The sequence below is a fragment of the Saimiri boliviensis genome, chromosome 12 (assembly GCF_048565385.1).
Source record: "Saimiri boliviensis isolate mSaiBol1 chromosome 12, mSaiBol1.pri, whole genome shotgun sequence".
Classification (NCBI taxonomy): Eukaryota; Metazoa; Chordata; class Mammalia; order Primates; family Cebidae; genus Saimiri; species Saimiri boliviensis.
In genome coordinates, this window is record NC_133460.1 from 76,825,390 (window position 1) to 76,848,426 (window position 23,037).

Consider the following 23,037-nt stretch of genomic DNA (forward strand, 5'->3'; position numbering starts at 1 on the left):
AGAAATGACATGCTATTTTCTTCATTCCACTCTTTGGCTATATGGTCAAATTAATATTTTTAAACCTCATGTAGAACCTACTTCTGAAAGTTCTATGGAAGATTCACCTACTACAGATCGATTGAATTTTGACAGATTTGATATATGTAGATTGTTACAACATGGTGCATCACTCCTGGGATCTGCTGGTGCCGAATTTGAAGTCCAAGATGAAAAATCAGGTATGTAGTGGTTATGTAGAAGAAAGTCTAAACTTTATTTTTTAAAACTAATTTGTCACTTGGTATGCTGTTCATTAGTCAAACGTAAACTAGTATGTCGTGAAATATAAATTAACTGAAGTTTGCAGATGGCGGGGGATGCTATGAGTGGAGAAGGTAACCAACAGTATTTAGTTTAAAGCTACAGTATGAGTATTTTTCTTCCTTTAAGTGAATATGTGCATAATTGATGCATACTAATATTTCAGCAATAATTTTTTTATGTAATACAGAAATTATAAAGTATTACCCAAGAATCCCAGTTTTATATATTATAAAGTCAGGATTAGTTCAGATTTTGGCAATGTTTTCGCAATTCTGGAAATTTGAGAGATTGTTTTGTTTTTATTACATGTTTCTGATATTATTGGGTTTACTCATGCTGGTGTCCAAAGCAAAAACTAAGAGTGAAAAATAAGACTTAAATAGGTATTATCCCAATATTTTTAAACTTACAGAATTTATCTGAATATAAAGTAAGTTTTTTGGCCATTCAAGATAATGGCCTGAAGTGAGGGAAAAAACCTTGATTTTTTAATGGATTTTTGTAAGTAAATAAGTTGCCTTTTTGACTAAAAGACGAAACAGAACAACACTCTGTTCTGTTGCTAATTAAATTAATAATCATTCAGAGCCTTATCTAGTTAAGTTAATAATACACTCACTTTTTTAATCATAAAAAATGTTAAATACCCATTTCATCTTGTTTAGTATGGTGTCTGTTAAAAGGTCTAGTTTAATTATTTTTGCAGAGAATTACGAGGATCATTTGCTTAAGTTTTAGAAAAGCATTTTCTCAAAATGAAGGTAAAACTCTTCAAAAACTTTGCATTTATATCACTAAACAGTAAGTTTACTAAGTTTACTAGTGTACTCATATACATTATCAGAGATCATTGGCTCTTATCCAGAGTAAAAGACAGTATTATCCCTGCCACTTAAATATATATATGTATGTATATATGTGTGTATGTTTTGTTTTGTCATATTCTGATTTCATAGATCTATGAAGAAGTTAAGATAATTGTATTTAAAATGAAAGTCTGGCCAGGTGTAGCAGCTCAACGCCTGTAATCCCAGCACTTTGGGAGGCCAAGGTTGGTGGATCACCTGAGGTCGGGCCAACATGGTGAAACCCTGTCTCTACTAAAAATATGAAAATTAGCTGGCATGGTGGCGGATGCCTGTAATCCCAGCTACATAATCCCGGCTATGTAGGAGGCTGAGGCAGGAGAATGGCTTGAACTCAGGAGGCAGAGGTTGCAGTGAGCCAAGGTCATGCCATTGTTCGCCAGCCTGGGTGACAAGAGTGAAACTGTCTCAAAAAAAGAAAAGTCTCATAGGTGATTCTGATAGGTAATGAGGATTGGGAACTGCAGTGTCTTAGGAAGTCAGTTTTTTAGTGCTAAGTCACAGTTTGCTGAACAGTGCTTCTTTAAACCCTGTAGTTAGGTTTTCTTTTCCTTTTTCTTTCTGCCTTTCTTTTTTTTTTTTTTTTTGAGATGAGTCTCTGTTGCCCAGGCTGGAGAGCAGTGGTGATCTAGGCTCATTGCAACCTCTGCCTCCAAGGTTCAAGTGATTCTTCTGCCTCAGTCTCCTGAGCAGCTGGGATTATAGGCTCCTGCCACTACGCCTGGCTAGTTTTTGTATTTTTAGCAGAGACGGGCTTTCACCATGTTGGCCAGGATGGTCTTGATCTCTTGACCCTGTGATCTGCCTGCCTTGGCCCCCCACAGTGCTGAGATTATAGGTGTGAGTCACCACACCCGGCCTAGGTTTTCTTTAAATGTCTGATCTGTGTTTGTCTCCTCATATATGTTAATGATACTAAATATGATTAGTATACGTATTGGTCTGGATTTCCTTTCTTTGCATCTGGTTGTGTAGGTTATTTTCCTAAATAGGACTTCCCCTGGAATCAGAGGACCAATTTTAGGCTCTGTGTAAGTGTATTGGGGTTGTGAGCAAGCAGTCTTTTGGATGCCTAGTGTTTTTCCCTCCTGGTTAGAGCAATCTTTGAAAAATTTTCAAACAGCTTTATTGAGATATAATTTATACATTGTATAATTCATCATTTAAAGTGTACAATTCAGTGGTTTTTAATATATTCACAGATACGTGTAACTATCACCACAGTCAATTTTAGAACATTTTCGTCACTTTAAGTTAAAGAAACCCCATATCCTTAGCTTATTACCCTTTTATCCTCCTACGTCCTTCTCTTCTCCCAGCAACCACGAGTCTACTTTTGTCTCTTTAGATTTGCTTATTCTCAACATTTTATATTTGGTCACATACTCCATAACAGCATTTCAGTCAACAAACTATATATATACAATGGTGGTCCCACAAAATTATATTACCATATTTTTATTGTACCTTTTCTACGTTTAGATATATGAATATTTACAGTTGTGTTACAGTTGCCTACAATATTTAATAACATGCTGTACAGGTTTGTAGCCTAGGAGCAACAGGCTGTGCCATACAGTGTAGCTGTGTAGTAGACTCTACAGTCTAGGTTTTGTGATGTTGACACAACCACAGAATCACTGAATGACACATTTCTTGGAATGTACTCCTCATTAAATGACATGTGACTGGTAAATGGAATCATACAATATGTGGTCTTTTATGACTGGCTTCTTTAACCTGAGAGAAGATTTTCAAGGTCCATCTACGTGATAGTGTATATCAGTACTTTTTTTCTTTTCTAAATTTTATTATTGTTATAGAATTTATCAGGTTTTTAATATTGTGGTAAAATATGCATAACATAAGATTTACCATCTTAAGCATTTTAAGTACAGTCACATTTTTGTGCAGCTGGTCTCCAGAAGTCTTCATCATGCAAAACTGAAACTATAGCCATTAAATTTCAAATCCCCATTTCCCCGTTTTCCCTGTCCCTGGCAACCACCATTCTTTCTGTCTCCATGAATTTGACTACTCTAGATGCCTCATGTAAGTGAGTCCTATAGTGTTTATCTTCTTGTGACTGGCTTATTTCACTTAACATGATGTCCTCAAGGTTCATCTGTGTTGAGTGTTTATCTTCTTGTGACTGGCTTATTTCACTTAACATGATGTCCTCAAGGTTCATCTGTGTTGAAGTATAGGACAGAATTTCCTTCCTTTTTAAGGCTGAGTAATAGTCCATTATATGTGTATAAATTTTGTTTATCCATTCATCCATCAGTGGACACAGGCTTATTCCACATTTAACTATTGTGAATAATGCTGCTGTGAACATGGATGTACAAATATCTGTTTGAGTTACTGCTTTCAGTTCTTTGGATTATATACTCAGAAGTAAATTGTTGGATCAGATGGTCATTCTATTTTTAATTTTTTGAGGAACTGCCATTAGTTTTCCCTGATAGTCTCATCATTTTACATTCCCACCAACAGCACACAAGGGTTCCAATTTCTTGCCAATTCTTTTTTTTTTTTTTTGGAGACGGAGTTTCGCTCTTCTTACCCAGGCTGGAGTGCAGGGACGCGATCTTGCTCACCGCGACCTCCGCCTCCTGGGTTCAGGCATTTCTTCTGCCTCAGCCTCGTGAGTAGCTGGGATTACAGGCACTCACCACCATGCCCAGCTAATTTTTTGTATTTTTAGTAGAGACAGGGTTTCGCCATGTTGACCAGGATGGTCTCGATCTCTTGACCTCGTGATCCACCCGCCTCGGCCTCCCAAAGTGCTGGGATTACAGGCTTGAGCCACCGCGCCCGGCCCCAATTCTTCTTATTTTCTATTTTTTGATAGTTGTCATCCTAATGGACATGATGTGGTAGTATTTCATTTTATAGCCAAATAATATTCCATTGTATGAAAACCAGTTTTTAAATCTTTTCATCAGTTGATGGACATTTGAGTTGTTTTTTACCTTTTATCTGTTTTGAAAAATACTGCTATAAAAATTCACGTACAAGTTTTTGTGTGGACATATGTTTTCATTTCTTCCAGGTGGATACCTAGGAGTGGAATTTTTGATTTACGTTTCCCTGATGTCTAGTGATGTTGAACATCATTTCATGTATTTATTGACCATTTGTATGTCTTTAGAGAAATGTCAATTCATATAACTTGCACATTTTTCATTGGGTTATTTGCCCTTTTATTATGAGTTGTAAGAGTATATATATGCTCTCGGCTGGGCACAGTGTCTCATGCCTGTAATCCTAGCACTTTGGGAGGCTGAGGTGGGTGCATCACCTGAGGTCAGGAGTTCGAGACCAGCCTGACCAGTATGGAGAAACCCCATCTCTACTAAAAATCCAAAACTTAGCCGGGTGTGGTGGCACATGGCTGTAATCCCAGCTACTTGGGAGGCTGAGGCAGGAGAATTGCTTGAACCCTGGAGGCAGAGGTTGTGTGAGTCAGATCGCACCATTGGACTCTAGCCTGGGCAACAAGAGCAAGAATCCATCTTCAAAAAAAAAAAAGTATATGCTTGCAAATCAAGCTTCTTACCAGATATATGACTTACACGTTTTTGGTTTGTTTTTTTTTTTCTTTTTCTTTCTTTCTTTCTTTTTTTTTTGAGACAGAGTCTCACTCCATCACCGAGGGCTGGAATGCAGTGGTGCGATCTCTGGTCACTCCAACCTCCACCTCCCAGGTTTGAGCGATTCTCCTGCCCCAGCTTCTTCCCACAGTAGCTGGGATTACAGGCACCCACCACCACACCTGGCTAATTTTTAAATTTTTTGTAGAGATGGGATTTCACCATGTTGGCTAGGCTGGTCTCAAACTCCTGACCTCAGGTGATCCACTTGCCTTGGCTTCCCACAGTGCTGGGATTTACATTTCCCTGATGTCTGGTGATGTTGAACATCATTTCATGCATTTATTGACCATTTGTGTATCTTTAGAGAAATGTCAGTTCATTTCTCTACAGGCATGAGCCACTGTACCCGGCCTGATTTACATATATTTTCTACTGCTCTATAGGTTGTCTTTTCATTTCCTCTGTGGTGTCCTTTGAAGCATAAAAGTTTTTAATTTTGATTAAGTCCAATTTATGTATTTTTTGTTTGTTTCTCAAGCTTTTGGTATTACATGTAAGAAACTTGCCAAATTCCATATCATTCATTTACCTCTGTGTTTTCTTCTGAGACTTTTATAGCTTTATTTTTTATTTCTTTTATTGATTTTGTTATTTTTTGTATATGTTTTGGGTCCAGCTTCACACTTTTGCATGTGACTATCCTGTTGTCTCAACACTTTTTGTATAAAATACTGTTCTCTTTCCCATTGAATTGCTCTGGAACCCTTATCAAAAATCAGTTGACCAATGACACATAGGTTTATTTCAGGACTCTTAAATTCTATTCTGTTGATGTCCTTTTTTACACATGTCCCACACTGACTTAATTGTTGCATCGTAGTAAGTTTTGAAATCAAGACACTTGAGCCTCCAACTTTGTTTCTATTCTTCAAGATTTTTTTGGTTATTCTGAATCTCTTGCATTTCCATATGAATTTTAGGACCAGTCTGACAGTGTTTGCAAAAAAAGCCAGCTGGGATTTTGATAGCAATTGTGTTGAATCTTTATATGTATTTGGAAAATATTAGTATATGAACAATACCTACTCTTACGATGCATGAACATTTTCATTTACTTAGTTTTTAAATTTTTTCACTATATTTTATAGTTTACAGAATACAAGTTGCTATCATAAATAGAATTTTTTTTTAATTTCATATTTGGGCTTTTGTTTCTTTATATCTTTTCTTCTCTTTGTTCTTTAGATTGGGCATTTTGTATTGCTTTAAGTTCACTTGCACTTTGTCCTGTTATCTTCCATTAAGCTGTTAAGTCTATCCAGTGGTTAAAAAAATTTTTTTTCAGATATTTTCAGTTTTAGAACTATTTATTATTTATTTGTTTTTTAATAGACTGGCTCTCTGTTGTCCAGGTTGGAGTTCAGGCTAACGTCATAGCTCACTGCAGCATTGAACTCTTGGGCTCAAGCAATCCTCCCATCTTGCTAGGACCATGAGCATGTGCCACCATTAAATTTAAATTTAATTTAATTTTAATTTAAAAATTAAACTTCTTCATTTAAAAAAATTTAATGTTTTTTCAATTTTTTAATTAAAACAATTTTAAGTTTTTTTTCTGTAGAGATGAGGGTCTTGCTGTTTTATCCAGGCTGGTCCCAAATTCCTGGCCTCAAGTGATCTACCCACCTTGGCTTCCCAAAGTGCTGAGATTACAGGTGTAAGCCACTATGCCTGGCCCAGAACCTCTTTTTTTAAAAAAAAAAAATTGTAGCAGGGTGCGGTGGCTCAAGCCTGTAATCCCAGCACTTTGGGAGGCCGAGGCGGGTGGATCACGAGGTCAAGAGATCGAGACCATCCTGGTCAACATGGTGAAACCCCGTCTCTACTAAAAATACAAAAAATTAGCTGGGCATGGTGGCGCGTGCCTGTAATCCCAGCTACTCGGGAGGCTGAGGCAGGAGAATTGCCTGAACCCAGGAGGCGGAGGTTGTGGTGAGCCGAGATCGCGCCATTGCACTCCAGCCTGGGTAACAAGAGCAAAAAACTCCGTCTCAAAAAAAAAAAAAAGAAAAAAATTGTATTGGCTTTTTTTTTGTTGTTTTTGTTTTGTTTTGTTTTGTTTTTGAGACGGAGTTTCACTCTTGTTACCCAGGCTGAAGTGCAATGGTACGATCTCGGCTCACCGCAACCTCCGCCTCCTGGGTTCAGGCAATTCTCCTGCCTCAGCCTCCCGAGTAGCTGGGACTACAGGCATGCGCCACCATGCCCAGCTAATTTTTGTATTTTTAGTAGAGACGGGGTTTCACCATATTGACCAGAATGGTCTCCATCTCTTGACCTCGTGATCCACCTGCCTCGGCCTCCCAAAGTGCTGGGATTACATGCGTGAGCCACTGCGCCCAGCTTGTATTGGCGTATTTTGTACATTATTTAATTCACTCTTTTAAAGTTTATAATTTTTTATTTTTATTTTTATTTTTTGTATGAATAGAATTTAGCCATGTTGCCTAAGCTGGTCTTGAACTCCTGGGCTAAAGTGATCCTCCTCCTGCAGCCTCCCAAACTGTTGGGATTATAGATGTGAGCCACTGCGCCCAAGCTGGTTCTTTTTTATAGTTTCTGTTTCTCTACTGAGGTATCCTGTCTTTCATTCATTGTGACAGTATCGTTTACATTGAGCATCATTATATTAGTTGCTTACGAATCTTGCATTCTGGCTGGGTACAATAGCTCAGGTCTGTAATCCCAAAACTTTGGGAGGCCAAGTGGGGAAGGAAGATCTCTTGAGCCCGGGAGTTTGAGACCAGCTTGGACAATCTAGAGAGACCCCACCTCCACAAAAAAAAGAAAAAGAAAGAAAAAATTAGCTGTGTGTGGTGGCACATGCCTATGATCCGAGCTACTCAGGAGGCTGAGGTGAGAGAATTGCTTGAACCTGGGGAGGACAAGCCTCCAGTAAGCCTAACCAGCACAGCAAGACCCTGTCTCAAAAAACAAACAAAAACCCTGAAACCTTCTAATTCTAACATCTGAGTCATCTCAGAGTTGGTCTCCGTTAATTGTCTTTCTTTTGAAAATGTATTGCATTTTCTTTGCTTTGCTTTTGTTTAATTTTGTCTTTTTTTTTTTTGAGACAGAGTTTCACTCTTGTTACCCAGGCTGGAGTGCAATGGCGCAATCTCGGCTCACCGCAACCTCCGCCTCCTGGGCTCAGGCAGTTCTCCTGCCTCAGCCTCCTAAGTAGCTGGAATTACAGGCACGTGCCACCACGCCCAGCTAGTTTTTTGTATTTTTAGTAGAGACGGGGTTTCACTATGTTGACCAGGATGGTCTCGATCTCTCGACCTCGTGATCCACCCGCCTCGGCCTCCCGAAGTGCTGGGATTTCAGGCTTGAGCCACCATGCCCAGCCCTAATTTTGTCTTTTATTCTGTACATTATGAATGTTACGCAGTGCAGACTAGATTCTGTTATATTCTTCCATAGATTGTTTTGCTTGTTTTTGCTTGCTTGTTTTAGCAGATACTTAATTTGGTGGAACTCAAAATTGCAAACTCATTGTTCTTTGCTGTGGGCAATAGCTCAAATCTCAATTTTAGCTTTTTAGATTTTAGCTTTAGCTGCATTGTTTGGAGCTGTGCATGCATAGTTCAGGGATCAACCAGAGATTTGGGCTGAGTTTACAAAGAATTTTGGCCACCTTCTCTGTGGCCTTCTCTTTTTGGGGTTTTCCTTTTCTACCTTCCTGGGGTTGTAATGGCCCCTAACTCTCTCCTCATTCTTCAAGCCAGAAGGACTGTGGGTTTTGGCCAGGTGCAGTGGCTCATGCCTGTACTCTCAGCACTTTGTTAGGCCAAGGCAGGAGGACTACTTGAGGCTAGGAGTTCAAAACAAGACTGGGCAAACATAGTAAGCCCCATCTCTAAAAATAAAAATTAAAAAAAGAATTAGCCAGGAACGGTGATGTGTACCTATAGTCCTGGCTATTCAGGAGGCTGAAGCAGGAGGATCACTTAAGTCCAGAAGTTTGAGGTTGCAGTGAGCTATGATTATGCCTGCTGCACTCCAATCTGGGTATTGAAGTGAGAGACCTTGTCCTTTGGTGGGTGGGTAAAAAAAAGACGACTAGGTATTAAATTCAAATTTTAGCCACCACATTTCATGAACTAGGTGTATCTTCAGGCTAAACACTACAAAAAGGGGAAACTTATATATATATGGCTGCTTTTCATGCCATTTCCATCTTTTTAAGTACTGACAACTCACCTAAGCAATGCCTTTTTTTTTTCCCTAGTGCGTTTAGGTAGTCTGTTTTTTCCGTTTTGGCCAGAGTTTGTTATGTGTAAAGGTTAGTCCAGTAGGAACTAACTTAGCCATTATCAGAAGCAGATCATTATTTTTTAAATGTCAAATTTTTTTCAATAAGGTATAACTGTCTTTTACAGCTTAGCTGTTTTAAGGCCAAATTTCTGTTTTTTTTTTTTTTTTTGAGACGGAGTTTCGCTCTTGTTACCCAGGCTGGAGTGCAATGGCGCGATCTCGGCTCACCGCAACCTCCACCTCCTGGGTTCAGGCAATTCTCCTGCCTCAGCCTCCTGAGTAGCTGGGATTACAGGCACGCGCCACCATGCCCAGCTAATTTTTTGTATTTTTAGTAGAGACGGGGTTTCACCATGTTGACCAGGATGGTCTCAATCTCTTGACTGCGTGATCCACCTGTCTCGGCCTCCCAAAGTGCTGGGATTACAGGCTTGAGCCACCATGCCCGGCCCCAAATTTCTGTTTTTAAATGCTCTTTGGTATGTCCTGTTTTATCTGTTTTGCACTGAAGGATTGAGGGTTTTACTTGAGACATTTAAAAACCTGTCTACTTTCATTCTCTTATCTTTATTATTTGGGATATTAGGGCTATATCAGCTCAGAATACATAAAGGCTATCCTTGGAATAAGCATTTGTTTGTTGAGCTCTTTTACTGTTGAACAAAATCTAGATGTTTTTTCAGCCAGGTTAGAGCTTTCATAGGACTTATAAGGTGTAGCTGTAAAAGGAAATTGATTTGTTTCCATAGGGATGAATTTTTTTTTTTTTTTTAAAGGACAGGGTGTCAATCTGTTTGTTTCCCAGGCTGGAGTGCAGTGTTTTGATCACAACTCACTGCAGCCTTGACCTCCTGGGCAGAAGCAAGCCTCCCACATCAGCCTCCCAAGTATCTGGGAATACAGGCGTGCACCATCATGCCCTGCGAATTATTTTTTATGGAGATGAGTGGGGGGGGGGGTCTCCATACATTGCTAAGGCTCGTCTCAAACTCCTGGACTCAAGTGATCCTTCCACCTTGGCCACCCAAAGTGCTGGAATTACAGGTGTGAGCCACTGCACCTGGCCTAGGAATGAACCTGAATCTTATTATTTTGTATATATTTACTAATTGACAGTTGGGGGACAGGGGAATCTCAGTGAAAACTTCCAGAATGTTTTGTTAACTAGAAAGAACACCGTTTTTCTGATGTGATTAGGTAACAGAGTTTATGAGATGTTCAGAGATTATCATGAATATGGTTTGTTGTATTGGCAGAAGGGTGTTTTAACAATGTATTTTTTTATTTTGATGGAGTCTAATGTGCACATATTAGAAAACTTCTTGGCCAGGCGCAGTGGCTTACGCCTGTAATCCCAGCACTTTGGGAGGCCAAGAGGGGTGAATCACCTGAGGTTGGGAGTTCAAGACCAGTCTGGCCAACATGGTGAAACTCTGCCTCTACTAAAAATACGAAAAATTAGCCAGGCATGGTGGCAAATGCCTGTAATCCCAGCTACTCGGGAGGCTGAGGCAGGAGAATCACTTGAACCCAGGAGGCAGAGGTTGCGGTGAGCCCAGATCACGCCATTGCACTCCAGCCTGGGCAACAAGAATGTAACTCTGTCTCAAAAGAAAAAAAACTGAAGTGATTTGGAGAAAATGTATTTCTTTTCTGTTGAAAGGCGAAGTGGATCCTAAAGAGAGGATAGCACGCCAACGAAAATTATTACAGAAGAAACTTGGCCTTAATATGGGAGAAGCAATTGGAATGAGTACTGAAGAACTTTTCAATGATGAAGATTTGGATTATACCCCAACTTCAGCAGCCCTTGTAAACAAACAACCTGTAGGTAAAACGTTTGGTTATTTGATTGCAAGTAATAATACAAAGGGTTTGCTTCATTTTGCTTATGTAATTATAGTTTAAGAAAATGTTATGCTTAGCTCTGCTTGTTGCCACTTAGTGCCACCATAATTTAACATCTTTTTAAACCGGATTTCTGATAACAGATTCTTTTTTTTTTTTTTTTTTTTGAGACAGAGTTTTGCTCTTGTTACCCAGGCTGGAGTGCAATGGCGCAATCTCGGCTCACCGCAACCTCCGCCTCCTGGGTTGGCAATTCTCCTGTCTCAGCCTCCTGAGTAGCTGGAATTACAGGCACACACCACCATGCCCAGCTAACTTTGTATTTTTAGCAGAGACGGAGTTTCACCTTGTTGACCAGGATGGTCTCGATCTCTTGACCTCGTGATCCACCTGCCTCGGCCTCCCAAAGTGCTGGGATTACAGGCTTGAGCCACCGTGCCCGGCCTGATAACAGATTCTATAGAGGCAAGCTCAACCCTCCTCCCAGACACTGGACTGTTGTAGTAGACCTTTTAGGAGTTACTGGTATTGAAAGATTCTAGTTGCTCCAATTGCTCTTTTTTTGTTTTGTTCTTTGATGTAGGGAAAAGGAATTTTTTTGGAAGAGTGAGAGATAGTAAGGGCCATCATAGTTATGGTAGTAGAAGTCTTTAGTGTTACGATCTGTTCTTTTTTTTTTTAAGTGAGAAATATAACAAGACTTGTGAACAGCAAGAAAGTAGTATACAATATGGAGTAAAAGGAAGTTTTTTGCCAATAGGACACACATTTCCATGCCCCATAGGCAACCCTTTTTAAGTTACTTGTGCATCATTTCTCAAACTTCTGTATACGTACAAGTGCGTGTGTATGTGTGTGTATATACATATATATATGTATACACTTTTTAAGCCATATTTGCCTTTTCTCACTTCATACAGCTTAATATATCAGTATATTCAGCTTGATCATATTCTTTTTGGATAGCTTCATGCTGTTTTGTTTTGTGGCTATACCATAGTTTCACTCTTTTCTTCCTCCTCTATTCCAGTTCTCAGTGGATACATTTGTGCTTCTTAACATTTTTGTATGCCACAGACTCTTTTGAAGCGCTAGTAAAAAGCTGTGGCTCTCTTCAGAAAAATGCACATATAATGAGATATTACATCTCAAGGGGTTCAGTACTCTTTTACCTGACTTCCAGTATTGTTTTAGGGGTCTATGGGCTGCATTAAAAATTCCTGCTTTGCAGTTATGAATTTCCTGTCTTGTCATTCTCTTGGCTATTTCCTTTGCTTCAGTGGAGAATGGTTCTATTTGCTTTTATACAAGAGGTACTTTAAACCATTAAAATTTGTAAAGTGTATTTTTTAGGGTTGGGGGCATCTGTGATGATGAATAAGTTCTGCAGAATAAAGGGGGAAAAAGGCAGATACTAGAAAAGGAAAAAGAAAGATTATGAACAGGCCAAAATATAGCAACACCCTGAAACAAACAAACAAATGGGATAAAAAGGAAAGCGTAACATGTAACTAGAAGATAAAGAGGAAAATAGAATAAAATAAAGCAGAATAAAAATGCAATCACATGATCACAGTATGGGTAATTGAACATGGTGTAAGAAAATGAATGGGCAGGTGTATTAGAGAAAATGGGCTGTACGTATCAGATTAATTGGGTGCGGGATAGGCAACGCCAACTTGAGGTTTGCATTATCCAGGTTTATTTGGGGTAAGTTGCTTAAGGTTTATTATTGCCATAGGTCATTATAGCTGCATTGCCTTGTATATGTCCAGTGGTTCTTAATCAAGACTGCAGCAGAACATCCACACCAGTGACCTTAACTGGTTGCAGAAGTATAGATTTCAGTTGAATCTTACAGTTAGGCACAGAAGGGATTTTTAGGCTTGAGCTTAAAAATCTAACGCACAGGCTTTATAGCGTCTTGTGAGAATGGAAAAGAGAGCAAATGGAATAGGCAGTAAGCAGTTAAGAGGAAAGGGGCATATGGGCTAAGTTGGACTGTAGCATGCTGGACCAATCACCTAAGACTATAATAATTTATTTCAGCAGATGGTGATGATCAGTTTCTTTTGTTGACATTTATTCTCATAACTTTTTGGTGATATTTTTATTTTGAAGTCTTACCTCTTCAAAGCCTTCTGTGGGTTAGGCTAATACATTTGTGTCTCATAATGTAGCATAAAAAAGTTAAGAAGCTTAGGTGTATCCATTGGGAGTTGGAATAATAGAGGAGGAGGAGGAAGAGACTGAAATTATGGTATGGTCATACAGCAGAAGAGTGTGAGGCTGCCAAAAAAGAATGTGATCGACATATATGTATTGAAATTTATACACTTGGTCGTCTTCTGAGGCTGATGGTATGTATTCTATTCAAAAATTCCAAGTCATCGTTCTTTTATTCTTTTAGACTCTTCAGGCAGCTGAATTGATTGACTCAGAGTTTCGAGCAGGAATGAGCAATAGACAGAAGAACAAAGCTAAAAGAATGGCGAAGTTATTTGCAAAACAGAGATCCAGGGATGCAGTGGAAACTAATGAGAAGAGGTAGTAAATTTTTTTCTGCTTATTCACTTAAAACAGTAGTGCTGTGTGCCTTTAATATGTGTCTGCTTGATTTATAGAAACATTCTGTTGACATTGTGTTTAACTGGGGAGTATTGTTTGGATTCTCTTACTCAGTTGTCAGAGAGTATTGTTACTACGGACTGAGACTACTGCCGCAGAAAATCCACATGTGCAGACTTTTTTTCCTTCTAATTATCAGTTTTGAATGAGGGCTGAGGATCTCCAAAGGGGAGAGCATTCCAGGCAGAAGGAACAAGTTTAATGCCTTAAACATGCAATATTCAAGAAACAAATAGAAGGGCAGTACAGCCTTCTATACTGGGATGGGTGCACAGCACAGTGGTAGAGAATGAAGTCAGAGAGATGTCTAAGGACCACAAGTTAAGAATACTGCATTAGGCAGGCGTCAGAACCGGCCCTCAGCTTCGGGTCGTGCCACTGAGGCTTTCACCATCATGGTGCGGAAGCTTAAGTTCCACGAGCAGGAGCTGCTGAAGCAGGTGGACTTCCTGAACTGGGAGGTCACCAATCACAGCCTGCACGAGCTGCGCGTGCTGCGCCGTTACTGGCTGCAGCGGCGGGAGGACTACACGCGCTACAACCAGGTGAGCCGTGCCGTGTGTGAGCTGGCGCGGCGCCTGCACCACCTGCCCGAGCGCGACGAGTTCCGCGTGCGCGTTTCTGCTGCGCTGCTGGACAAGCTGTATGCTCTCGGCCTGGTGCCCACGCGCGGTTCGCTGGAGCTCTGCGACTTTGTCACGGCCTCATCCTTCTGCCGCCGCCGCCTTCCCACCGTGCTCCTCAAGCTGCCTTCAGGCTGCCGTGGCCTTTGTGGAGCAAGGCCACATGCGCGTGGGCCCTGACGTGGTTACCGACCCCGCCTTCCTTGTCATGCGCAGCATGGAGGACTTTGTCACTTGGGTCGACTCGTCCAAGATCAAGTGGCACGTGCTGGAGTACAACGAGGAGTGCGATGACTTTGGTCTGGAAGTCTAGCGGCTCTCCCACTTTCCACAGCTGTCTTCTACAGATGGGAGAACTGAGACCTGATGCTGGAGATTCTCTGAAGGTGCTCTCCCCAAGGGTGTCAGACGGTTGTAGGTTCTTAAGAACTTGATACATCAAGGCAGGCCGTGCACAGAGCCACGGGAGGTGTGTCCTTGTTTTCCAGGAAATGTTCTTAGAACTTGGACTACTGATTTTTGTGCCTTGGGAAACAGTGGGAAGTAACTTGGTGCTGCTCTGGGGTATTGTTGGCTTCTTGTGTTGGAAACTTTGTAATGTAAAAGCAAAAACTGCGAATCCCCACGCTCTGTTTCCCTTCATTGTCTTGTAGCTGCTCGAATTGTTGCTCCTGGCCATGGGGTTAAGCTCTGTAGAGATGATGGGGAGTTTGGCAGGTTCGAGTTTTTATAAACTCAGTGAGACTAGTGTGTTCAGGATCTTCTTCCTTGTTTAAAGGAATTCTTTCCTAATGCCAATAAATGAGTCAGCTGCTTTATAAGTGCAACTTAAAAAAAAAACCAGAATACTGTGTTAGTAAAATGGGAGGTAATTGTCATGGTATTACCTCACCTGTTCCCTAAGCTGGGGATGTGCTAAATAGCCGTTGATAATCTAGGCTAGTTTCTGTCCTCCTGTTGAAGAAAAGAACTGTGGGTAAAATCACTGTTCTCAATTTCTTCATGAGTTACTAAAAGTGATCCTCTATGCATGGCTTAGAGCAGCATTTCTCAAAGGGTGGCTCAAAACTATTTTCTTCAGGGGTTCTTTGAGGGGCTTATAAAAAATATGCAGATTTTTTTTTTTTTTTTTTTTTTGGGGGGGATACAGTCTCTGACACCCAGACTGGAGTACAGTGGCACAGTCACAGCTCACTACAGCCTCAAACTCCCAGGCTCAACCAGTTCTCCTGCCTTAGCCTCCCAAGTAGCTGGGACTATAGGTGTGCACCACCATGCCTGGCTAATTTTTAAATATTTTGTAGAGATAGGGTTTCCCTGTGTTACCTATTCTGGTATCGAACACCTTGGCTCAACTGATCCTCCTGCCTCGGCCTCCCAAAGCATTGGGATTATTGTTAGCCATCAGACCTGGCCAAAAATGCATGTTCTTGGGCCCCACTCAGATCTGTTAAATAAGAATCTTTAATGGTGTTTAGGAAATGTTTGTGTAAATGCTGGATTAATTAAAAGCCTCTGAAAATAGGGTTTGCAGATAACAGAACTTTTTGTTTTATGTATTCAAATAAAGCTAAAAAGTGTTTAGTGTTTAAAAGCTAGGCACAAAGGGGGATAAATAAACATCTACTTGGTAGAAATTTCTACTTGGGGTTAAGTCTTTAACTGCAGACTTTTTATTTAGCTTGTTAATGACAAGATTTTTTAGAAGTTAACAGATCATTAAGATCATAGAGTAACCTAATAAGTGTTTCTACTGGTTTTTATTCATACAAGCACTTTTTTTTTTTTTTTTTTTTTTTTTGAGACGGAGTTTCGCTCTTGTTACCCAGGCTGGAGTGCAATGGCGCAATCTCGGCTCACCGCAACCTCTGCCTCCTGGGTTCAGGCAATTCTCCTGCCTCAGCCTCCTGAGTAGCTGGGATTACAGGCACGCGCCAACATGCCCAGCTAATTTCATACAAGCACTTTTAGCCGAAGATTTGAATGTTGGAAATATTAGACATTATTTTTCAGAGTTCATGAGTCATTCATTTCACAAACATTTATTAAATACCTTCTGTATACCAGATATTGTTCTAGGCCCTGAGGACACAAGTGAATAAACTAGATAAGAATTCCTGCCTTTGTGGGTTATAGTCTGGAGGGAGAGAAAGATGGGAAATAAATAAACAAAATATAGTATGTGTGTATGTGTATATATATAAAATATAGATCATGTTAATGATAACAGTTAAAGAAAAGAAGATAAAAGAAACGTGAAATATGTTTAGGGTATAGAGTTTGTAATTTTAGATAGGATGGTCTGGGAGGGCTTCATAGACGTGACTTTTGAGTAACAATCTGAAAGAAATGAGAGTGCTAGTCCTGTAAATATCTAGGAAAAGACATTACGAATAGAGGAAATTACAAGGACAGATGCCTGGCAGGGGAAACAAGCCTAACAAGTTCAGGGACTTAAGGTGACCTACTAATGTGGCTAGATGTGGAGGTAATTAAGGGAAGAGTAATAGGAGATGAGGAGAAGGAGGCTCAGATTTCTTTTATCACCTTATGGAAAAAATGGCTGACCGAATAAATTTCAGTATTAAGGTGGAGAGAGGGGAGATGTATTTGTAGAAAATAATGTTGTATGTGCTTTAAAATGTGCTAAGTTTTTCTTTTCTAAATACTGAATAAAAGTTGCTTCGCTTGTCCTCTCCTTTCCAATATTAGGCTAATCTCAATATTTTTGTTTTTTAAGTCATAATATAACATTTCCTCAAATTATGTGCTTTTTTCATTGGTCAATTGTTTATCTCTCCATATTTTTCAAGAACTGGTTAGATTATACTGTATTGTTTAGTATGTTAGTTTTCTCTAGTATGCAAAAGCCTATGAAAGTTAGTATTATTCTGGGACAGATTTAGGTTATAAAAAAGATAAGCAGCTGATTAAGAGGAGGGAAAAATGGCCTATTAAATTCAAGATCCAATTTGAAAGAAATAATTCACCAACCTATAGTGTTGTTAGGATATATTTTGCTCAAAAAATTTTAAGCAGTGAATCTTAGTCATTTGATACATGGGATTTTAAGTAAATCATATAAGCAGAATATAGTGTAAAACATTTGTTCAAATGATAGATTCTCTTAAATTCATCATGATTCATGTTATCTATTGTGGTTCATATTATGCTTTATTCATTTTCTAACTGGCGACTTTTATTTTTTAGCAATGATAGCACTGATGGGGAACCAGAAGAAAAGAGACGAAAAATAGCAAATGTTGTCATTAATCAGTCTGCCAATGATTCCAAAGTCTTGATTGATAATATTTCAGACAGCTCTTCCTTAACTGAAGAGGTACTCTTGAAAGGCTCTAAAGTATCTATTAAAATTGCTTATAATCTTTTTCAAACTAATGTATCAGAAGAAAGTATTGAATAATCTGTTGATTGAAAGAAATTTTATTAGTAAAAATGTATCTTCGTTAAACTTAATTAAAATTTTAAAAGCTTGATTGCTACTACTAGACCCACAAATAAAATTTATTGAATTACTTAAATTGTTAGCATAAAGTAGACCTTTTGAACTAGTAATAATTCTGTTTTTCTTATTCAGACAAATGAATGGCCTTTGGAAAGCTTTTGTGAAGAACTTTGCAATGACCTTTTTAATCCCTCCTGGGAGGTAAGATTTCTTCATTACAGTTTCTCTCAGCTGTATTTTCTGTCCTAATGAAGGGAACAGTGTCAAGAGCAATATGCTTTGTCAGAATCCCTGTTCTTCTGTATTCGTCTCAGGACTCAGGGCATGTCATATTGACCTAAATAGAAAACTATAAATTAATTTTCACCTTTCATATCCTTTCAATCATATTCTTTAGTGAATTATTTCTTTTTGTTTTTCCTTTGTTTATAATCCAAAGGCTTGCATATCTCTCCCAGGCAGTAAAAAATACTTCCTTTCCTTTTGGAAGTGGACCATTTTTATTGATCAAGAGCAGTAGTTTCCAAACCAGCTTTTTAGCCACTGAAATCTTTAGAGAACATCTTGAGCAGGTCCCAATATGTAGAAGAGGAGAAAGAGTGAAGTCCCTATGCTTGACATTGAGGATTGGTAGTTTCAAACCATTGTCTCTCCCTTCTGTTGGCCTCTGTGTAATTTTTAAAAAATTTTTCTTTTCTTTTTTTTGAGATGGAGTTTCATTCTTGTTACCCAGACTGGAGTGCAATGGCACAATCTCGGCTCACCGCAACCTCCGCCTCCTGGGTTCAAGCAATCTCCTGCCTCAGCCTCCTGAGTAGCTGGGATTACAGGCATGCGCCACCATGTCCAGCTAATTTTTTGTATTTTTAGTAGAGACGGGGTTTTATCATGTTGACCAAGATGATCTTGATCTATTGACCTCGTGATCCACCTGCCTTGGCCTCCTCCACCTGCCTTGGCCTCCTAAAGTGCTGGGATTACAGGTGTGAGCCACCGCACCCGGCAAAAAATTTTTCTTTATAATTCTTTTAGTTGCCTTTCCTTGGTGTAATTCTGTCAAAGTTCCTCAAGTCATAACACATGGAGTCTTAATAAGTGGGCACAGTGTCAGTGGCTTGTTTTTTTCCAGATGACACCGTAGAAAGTATCCTCACCTTCTCAAAGAAAGGTGATTTATCCTTAGGAGTACATTAAGTGATAACATTAATCATGAGACATTTTATTTGTGTTGTCTTCTTTTGGGATTCACTTGTCATTGGTAGCTTTGGAGCTAGGTTTTTTGCTTTTTGTTTTTTTTTGAGATGGATTCTCACTCTTGCCCAGGCTGGAGTGCAGTGGCACGATCTTGGCTCACTGCAACTTCTGCCTCCCAGGTTTAGGCAATTCTGGTGGCTCAGCCTCCCAAGTATCTGGGACTACAGGCACACGCCACCATGCCTGGCTAATTTTTTGTGTGTTTTTAATAGAGACCAGGTTTCATCATGTTGGCCAGGGTAGTCTTGCTTAGACTCCTGAGCTCAAGTGATCTGCCCACCTCAGCCTCCCAGAGTGCTGGGATTACAGGTGTGAGCCACCACACCCAGCTTGGAGCTCAGTTTTGATACACATATTTTGAAAATGCATGTATTAGGATTATAAAAAACACCTTGAGCTGGTTGCAGTGGCTCATACCTGTAATCCAAGCACTTTGGGAAGCTGAGGTGGGCAGATCACCTGAGGTCAGGAGTTCAAGGCCAGCCTGGCTAACATGGAGAAACCCCATCTCTACTAAAAATAGAAAAACTAGCTGGATGTGGTGGTAGGCGCCTGTAATCCCAGCTACTCGGGTGGCTGAGGCAGGAGAATCGCTTGAACTTGGGAGGCAGAGGTTGCAGTGAGCCAAGATCATGCCACTGCACTGAAGCCTGGGCAGTAGAGCAAGACTCACTCCCCCCCCCCCCACCCGCCGCCAAAAAAAAAATAGAAGAATATATGATACTTTCTTTTCTCTTCCTTGCTATGGATAGTGCTAAATGAAGGTAGAGGGTTAGAGAGTGACAACAATGTGGATTTATATCTCAGAAGTATTTTAGAATAGCTGTTTTCTTGCTTGATTTTTTAAAAAAATTCCGTATAACCAAAAACAGTCTGAAATTTATATGTGTAATTCTTCTGTTGAATGTATTTTGAAGAAAAATACATTCTTGTAAAGTACCACTTAGTTTATTCTAATTTCCTAAAAACCCAGTATCCCTATTTCATATTGAAGAAAAGTTAAACAACTTTTCTTAAACATTTAACCACTGACATTTGCTTCTTGGTTCTTTTCAGGTTCGACATGGTGCCGGCACTGGACTAAGGGAAATTCTTAAAGCTCATGGGAAAAGTGGTGGTAAAATGGGTGACAGCACTTTAGAAGAGGTAAGTGTATTAATGCAACAGTTATTACCAAGTATTAATAGCTGGCGTCTTTTTCCAATGTAGAGAAGTAATGAGTATGTGCCATGAAGTAGGAATGAGAGGTAAATAAGAGGAAGAGATATGAAAAGGTAAATATCATACAATGGATTGAAAAGTAGAGTAAGATGAATAAGAGGCTAGTTGAGAGGTCAGTGAGCAACATAATTGGTATAGCCTGGAGACGCTGGTAATAGGATAGATAGTAGATATGTGACAGGTGTATTTGATAGGAGAACAACGTCAAGTAATTAGTTTCTTAATTTCTCTTGGAGTGCAAGTAACAATATAATCCGTAAATTTTAAGAATTTTGATATATCTGAATTAATACTCAAATGGTATATGGGATATGTTTAATATTAAAAACATTAATTGGGACTATTCTACTTTTTGGTGGTTCGTACAACTAAAGTAAACTGTCCCAATATTTTATTTTTGATTTTGGACCTAAGGTGTCCCCCCAGACCCCAGTACAAAGTGTGATCTTTGTTTTTAAAAAAAAAAGTTAAAAAAATATATATTATGTTTTAACAGATGATTCAGCAGCATCAAGAATGGTTGGAAGACTTGGTTATTAGACTCCTTTGTGTTTTTGCATTAGACAGATTTGGAGACTTTGTTTCTGATGAAGTAAGTATCATTTAAGGGAGGCTTTGCCCAGTTAAATTTCAGATTCTACAAAATACGTTTTTTGCAAATACAAGTTTTCTTCCTTTTTCATCTGTAGGTTGTGGCACCAGTTCGTGAAACTTGTGCTCAAACATTAGGCGTGGTTTTAAAACACATGAATGAAACAGGAGTTCATAAGACTGTGGATGTGCTGCTAAAATTACTTACACAAGAACAGTGGGAAGTTAGACATGGTGGTTTGCTGGGAATAAAATATGCTTTGGCAGTCCGTCAGGTAAATACTTCACGTTTTGAAGCGTATGTGGGAGAGTTTTTTCCCCTCGTAGCTTATTTCACTAATTAGATGAAATGGCCTTAGATTCTTACTGTTAACAGAGAAACCAGTCTTGAAAGATTTACCTTCTTGAGACAGTATCGTAGAGATAGGTGGTGCTCATAAGAATTTACATATAAATCAAAAGATGATTAGTTATGTTGTTTGCTCTTAAGGTCAAAGATTATTTTACCTTTTAAATTCATTGCTACAGTTAATTCAGTGCTCTTCATGATTTGGTTTCACTGTTGTAACTCATTTAAGTATTGAATACATGTTCTGAGGGCTACACGACATGGTGCCAAGTTATGCAGTATACGTACAGCAGTATACATCAAAGTGTAAATCAAGCAACCTATAATATGGCCATGCACTTTTTACATAAACTGTTTTTTCTTTCTACCTTTATGTCAAGGCTTATAAGAAGAAAATGCATGTAGTCTTATTCTTTTCATATAGGGAAATAAGTTCTGAAAAATTAGATGCCTTGCTGAAGGTCACAAACTAGTTAGGGTTAGTACTAGAACGAGAAACTAAATGGCATGTCTTAAAGAACAGTGTGTATTGTAATGTTATACGTCATCTAGGATGAAAACACCTACATATGTACATAATCTCCTACTTAGAAACATTTATGTTTCCTTAATGGGTTATTAAAAACTCTGATACATTCTGGCTAGGAATTTGGTTCTTAGGTTGGCCCACAAAAGCCTATTTCATATATAAATATATCTAAAGTCCTTTACTAAACTAGTAAGTGCTGTGTAATCTGTATATACACACACACATAACGTTTTTGTGGAAAAATTGATTATGATTTCCAATATGAGATGCCAGTAAAACATCTCTTTTCTCCTTCTCCCTACTTGCCCACCATAGATCTAGTAACAGAATTGGGGATTTCCACAAACAGTTGTCTTGACTGAGGATAATGGGTCAACAAAGAGTGAGTGTTGAGGAAAAAGAATAGATGTAAAAGTAAAGGAGAGGTTATGAATGAGGAGCCAGAGAGAGACCAGGACCTTTTCTTACCAGTTTAATTTCCCTGAATAATTTCCAGTCAGGACCAGCATTGTCAGAGTGTTAGGCGTTGGCCTATGCATTTCACTATCCATTATGGCTACTTAATGCTCTGTTCCAGCTTTTCTTCTGTTCCCTTGCTCATGTCTAACAGATTGGAACCTCCCTTTCTGTCTCTAAAGGCAAGCCCAAAGGCCTTTTGAAATTTTCTGAGATTGTCTCTTTTTTTTTTCCTTTCTTTAACTGCCAAATAACAAAACATTCTTTTGTGACTGCTCATAGACCTGAGCTCTCTTTCCAACTCTTTTCTCCCTCTGCTCCCTTCCCTGCTTTTCCTGGCCCCTTTAGTTCTCTTCTTCCCGTGGCAGCCACCCTCCCCACCCCCAACAAAACCTTTTTTTCTGTGTTCTGCGCTCTGGCCTGTGTAGATGACAGCAGAATTATATGAACACAGAAAACACCTTACTGGTTTTTGAAATGTTATCTCTGTTTCATAGTGAGACCAGTTCTCAGTGAGATTCCTAGTATATGATCACAGAAGTAACCTTTGGGGGCTGGCTCTGTTGGGGGAAATGAAAAGACATTGAATTGGAATAATGAGAAGCAGGAAGATAATGGCTTTTCTTTCACTCTCATTCCCCCTTTGGTTTTTGGCGGCACTGAATGAGATAATGGAGGCTAGGGTTTAGCAGAGGGGTTTGTATGTGTGTGTATTCACACAGAGAATTCATAGTTTTACCTGTAAAACATGTTTTGATGTATTACATCTCATAAGGTACTTAATGCCCTTGTAGTCTTTTTCAAGAGGGATTATTTAGGCTTCTGTTGATGTTACATTTTTGTTTATGTGATTGTTTTCTAGAAGGTACAGTCATAACAATGTTTCGGTCAATGAGCCATATATGAGATGGTGGTCCCATAAGATTATAATTATTTTTATTGTACTTATAATACTTACTGATTATAAGTATTTTTATT

At 39.2% G+C, this 23,037-nt stretch overlaps 1 protein-coding gene and 1 pseudogene across 2 annotated transcripts in view; both read left to right on the forward strand.

The window, feature by feature from the left end:
- Positions 1-23,037, forward strand: part of BTAF1 (B-TFIID TATA-box binding protein associated factor 1) — a 102,986-nt gene that overhangs the window by 18,172 nt on the left and 61,777 nt on the right. For both annotated transcript variants that reach the window (XM_003922395.2, XM_074382573.1), the window contains 8 exons: positions 75-221; positions 10,758-10,921; positions 13,353-13,489; positions 17,404-17,533; positions 17,792-17,860; positions 19,970-20,059; positions 20,631-20,726; positions 20,824-21,000. In XM_003922395.2, the coding sequence (XP_003922444.1) occupies positions 75-221; positions 10,758-10,921; positions 13,353-13,489; positions 17,404-17,533; positions 17,792-17,860; positions 19,970-20,059; positions 20,631-20,726; positions 20,824-21,000 (1,010 nt within the window). The remainder of the gene's footprint in view (positions 1-74; positions 222-10,757; positions 10,922-13,352; positions 13,490-17,403; positions 17,534-17,791; positions 17,861-19,969; positions 20,060-20,630; positions 20,727-20,823; positions 21,001-23,037) is intronic.
- On the forward strand, positions 13,498-17,397 carry LOC141580627 (U3 small nucleolar ribonucleoprotein IMP3-like; annotated as a pseudogene).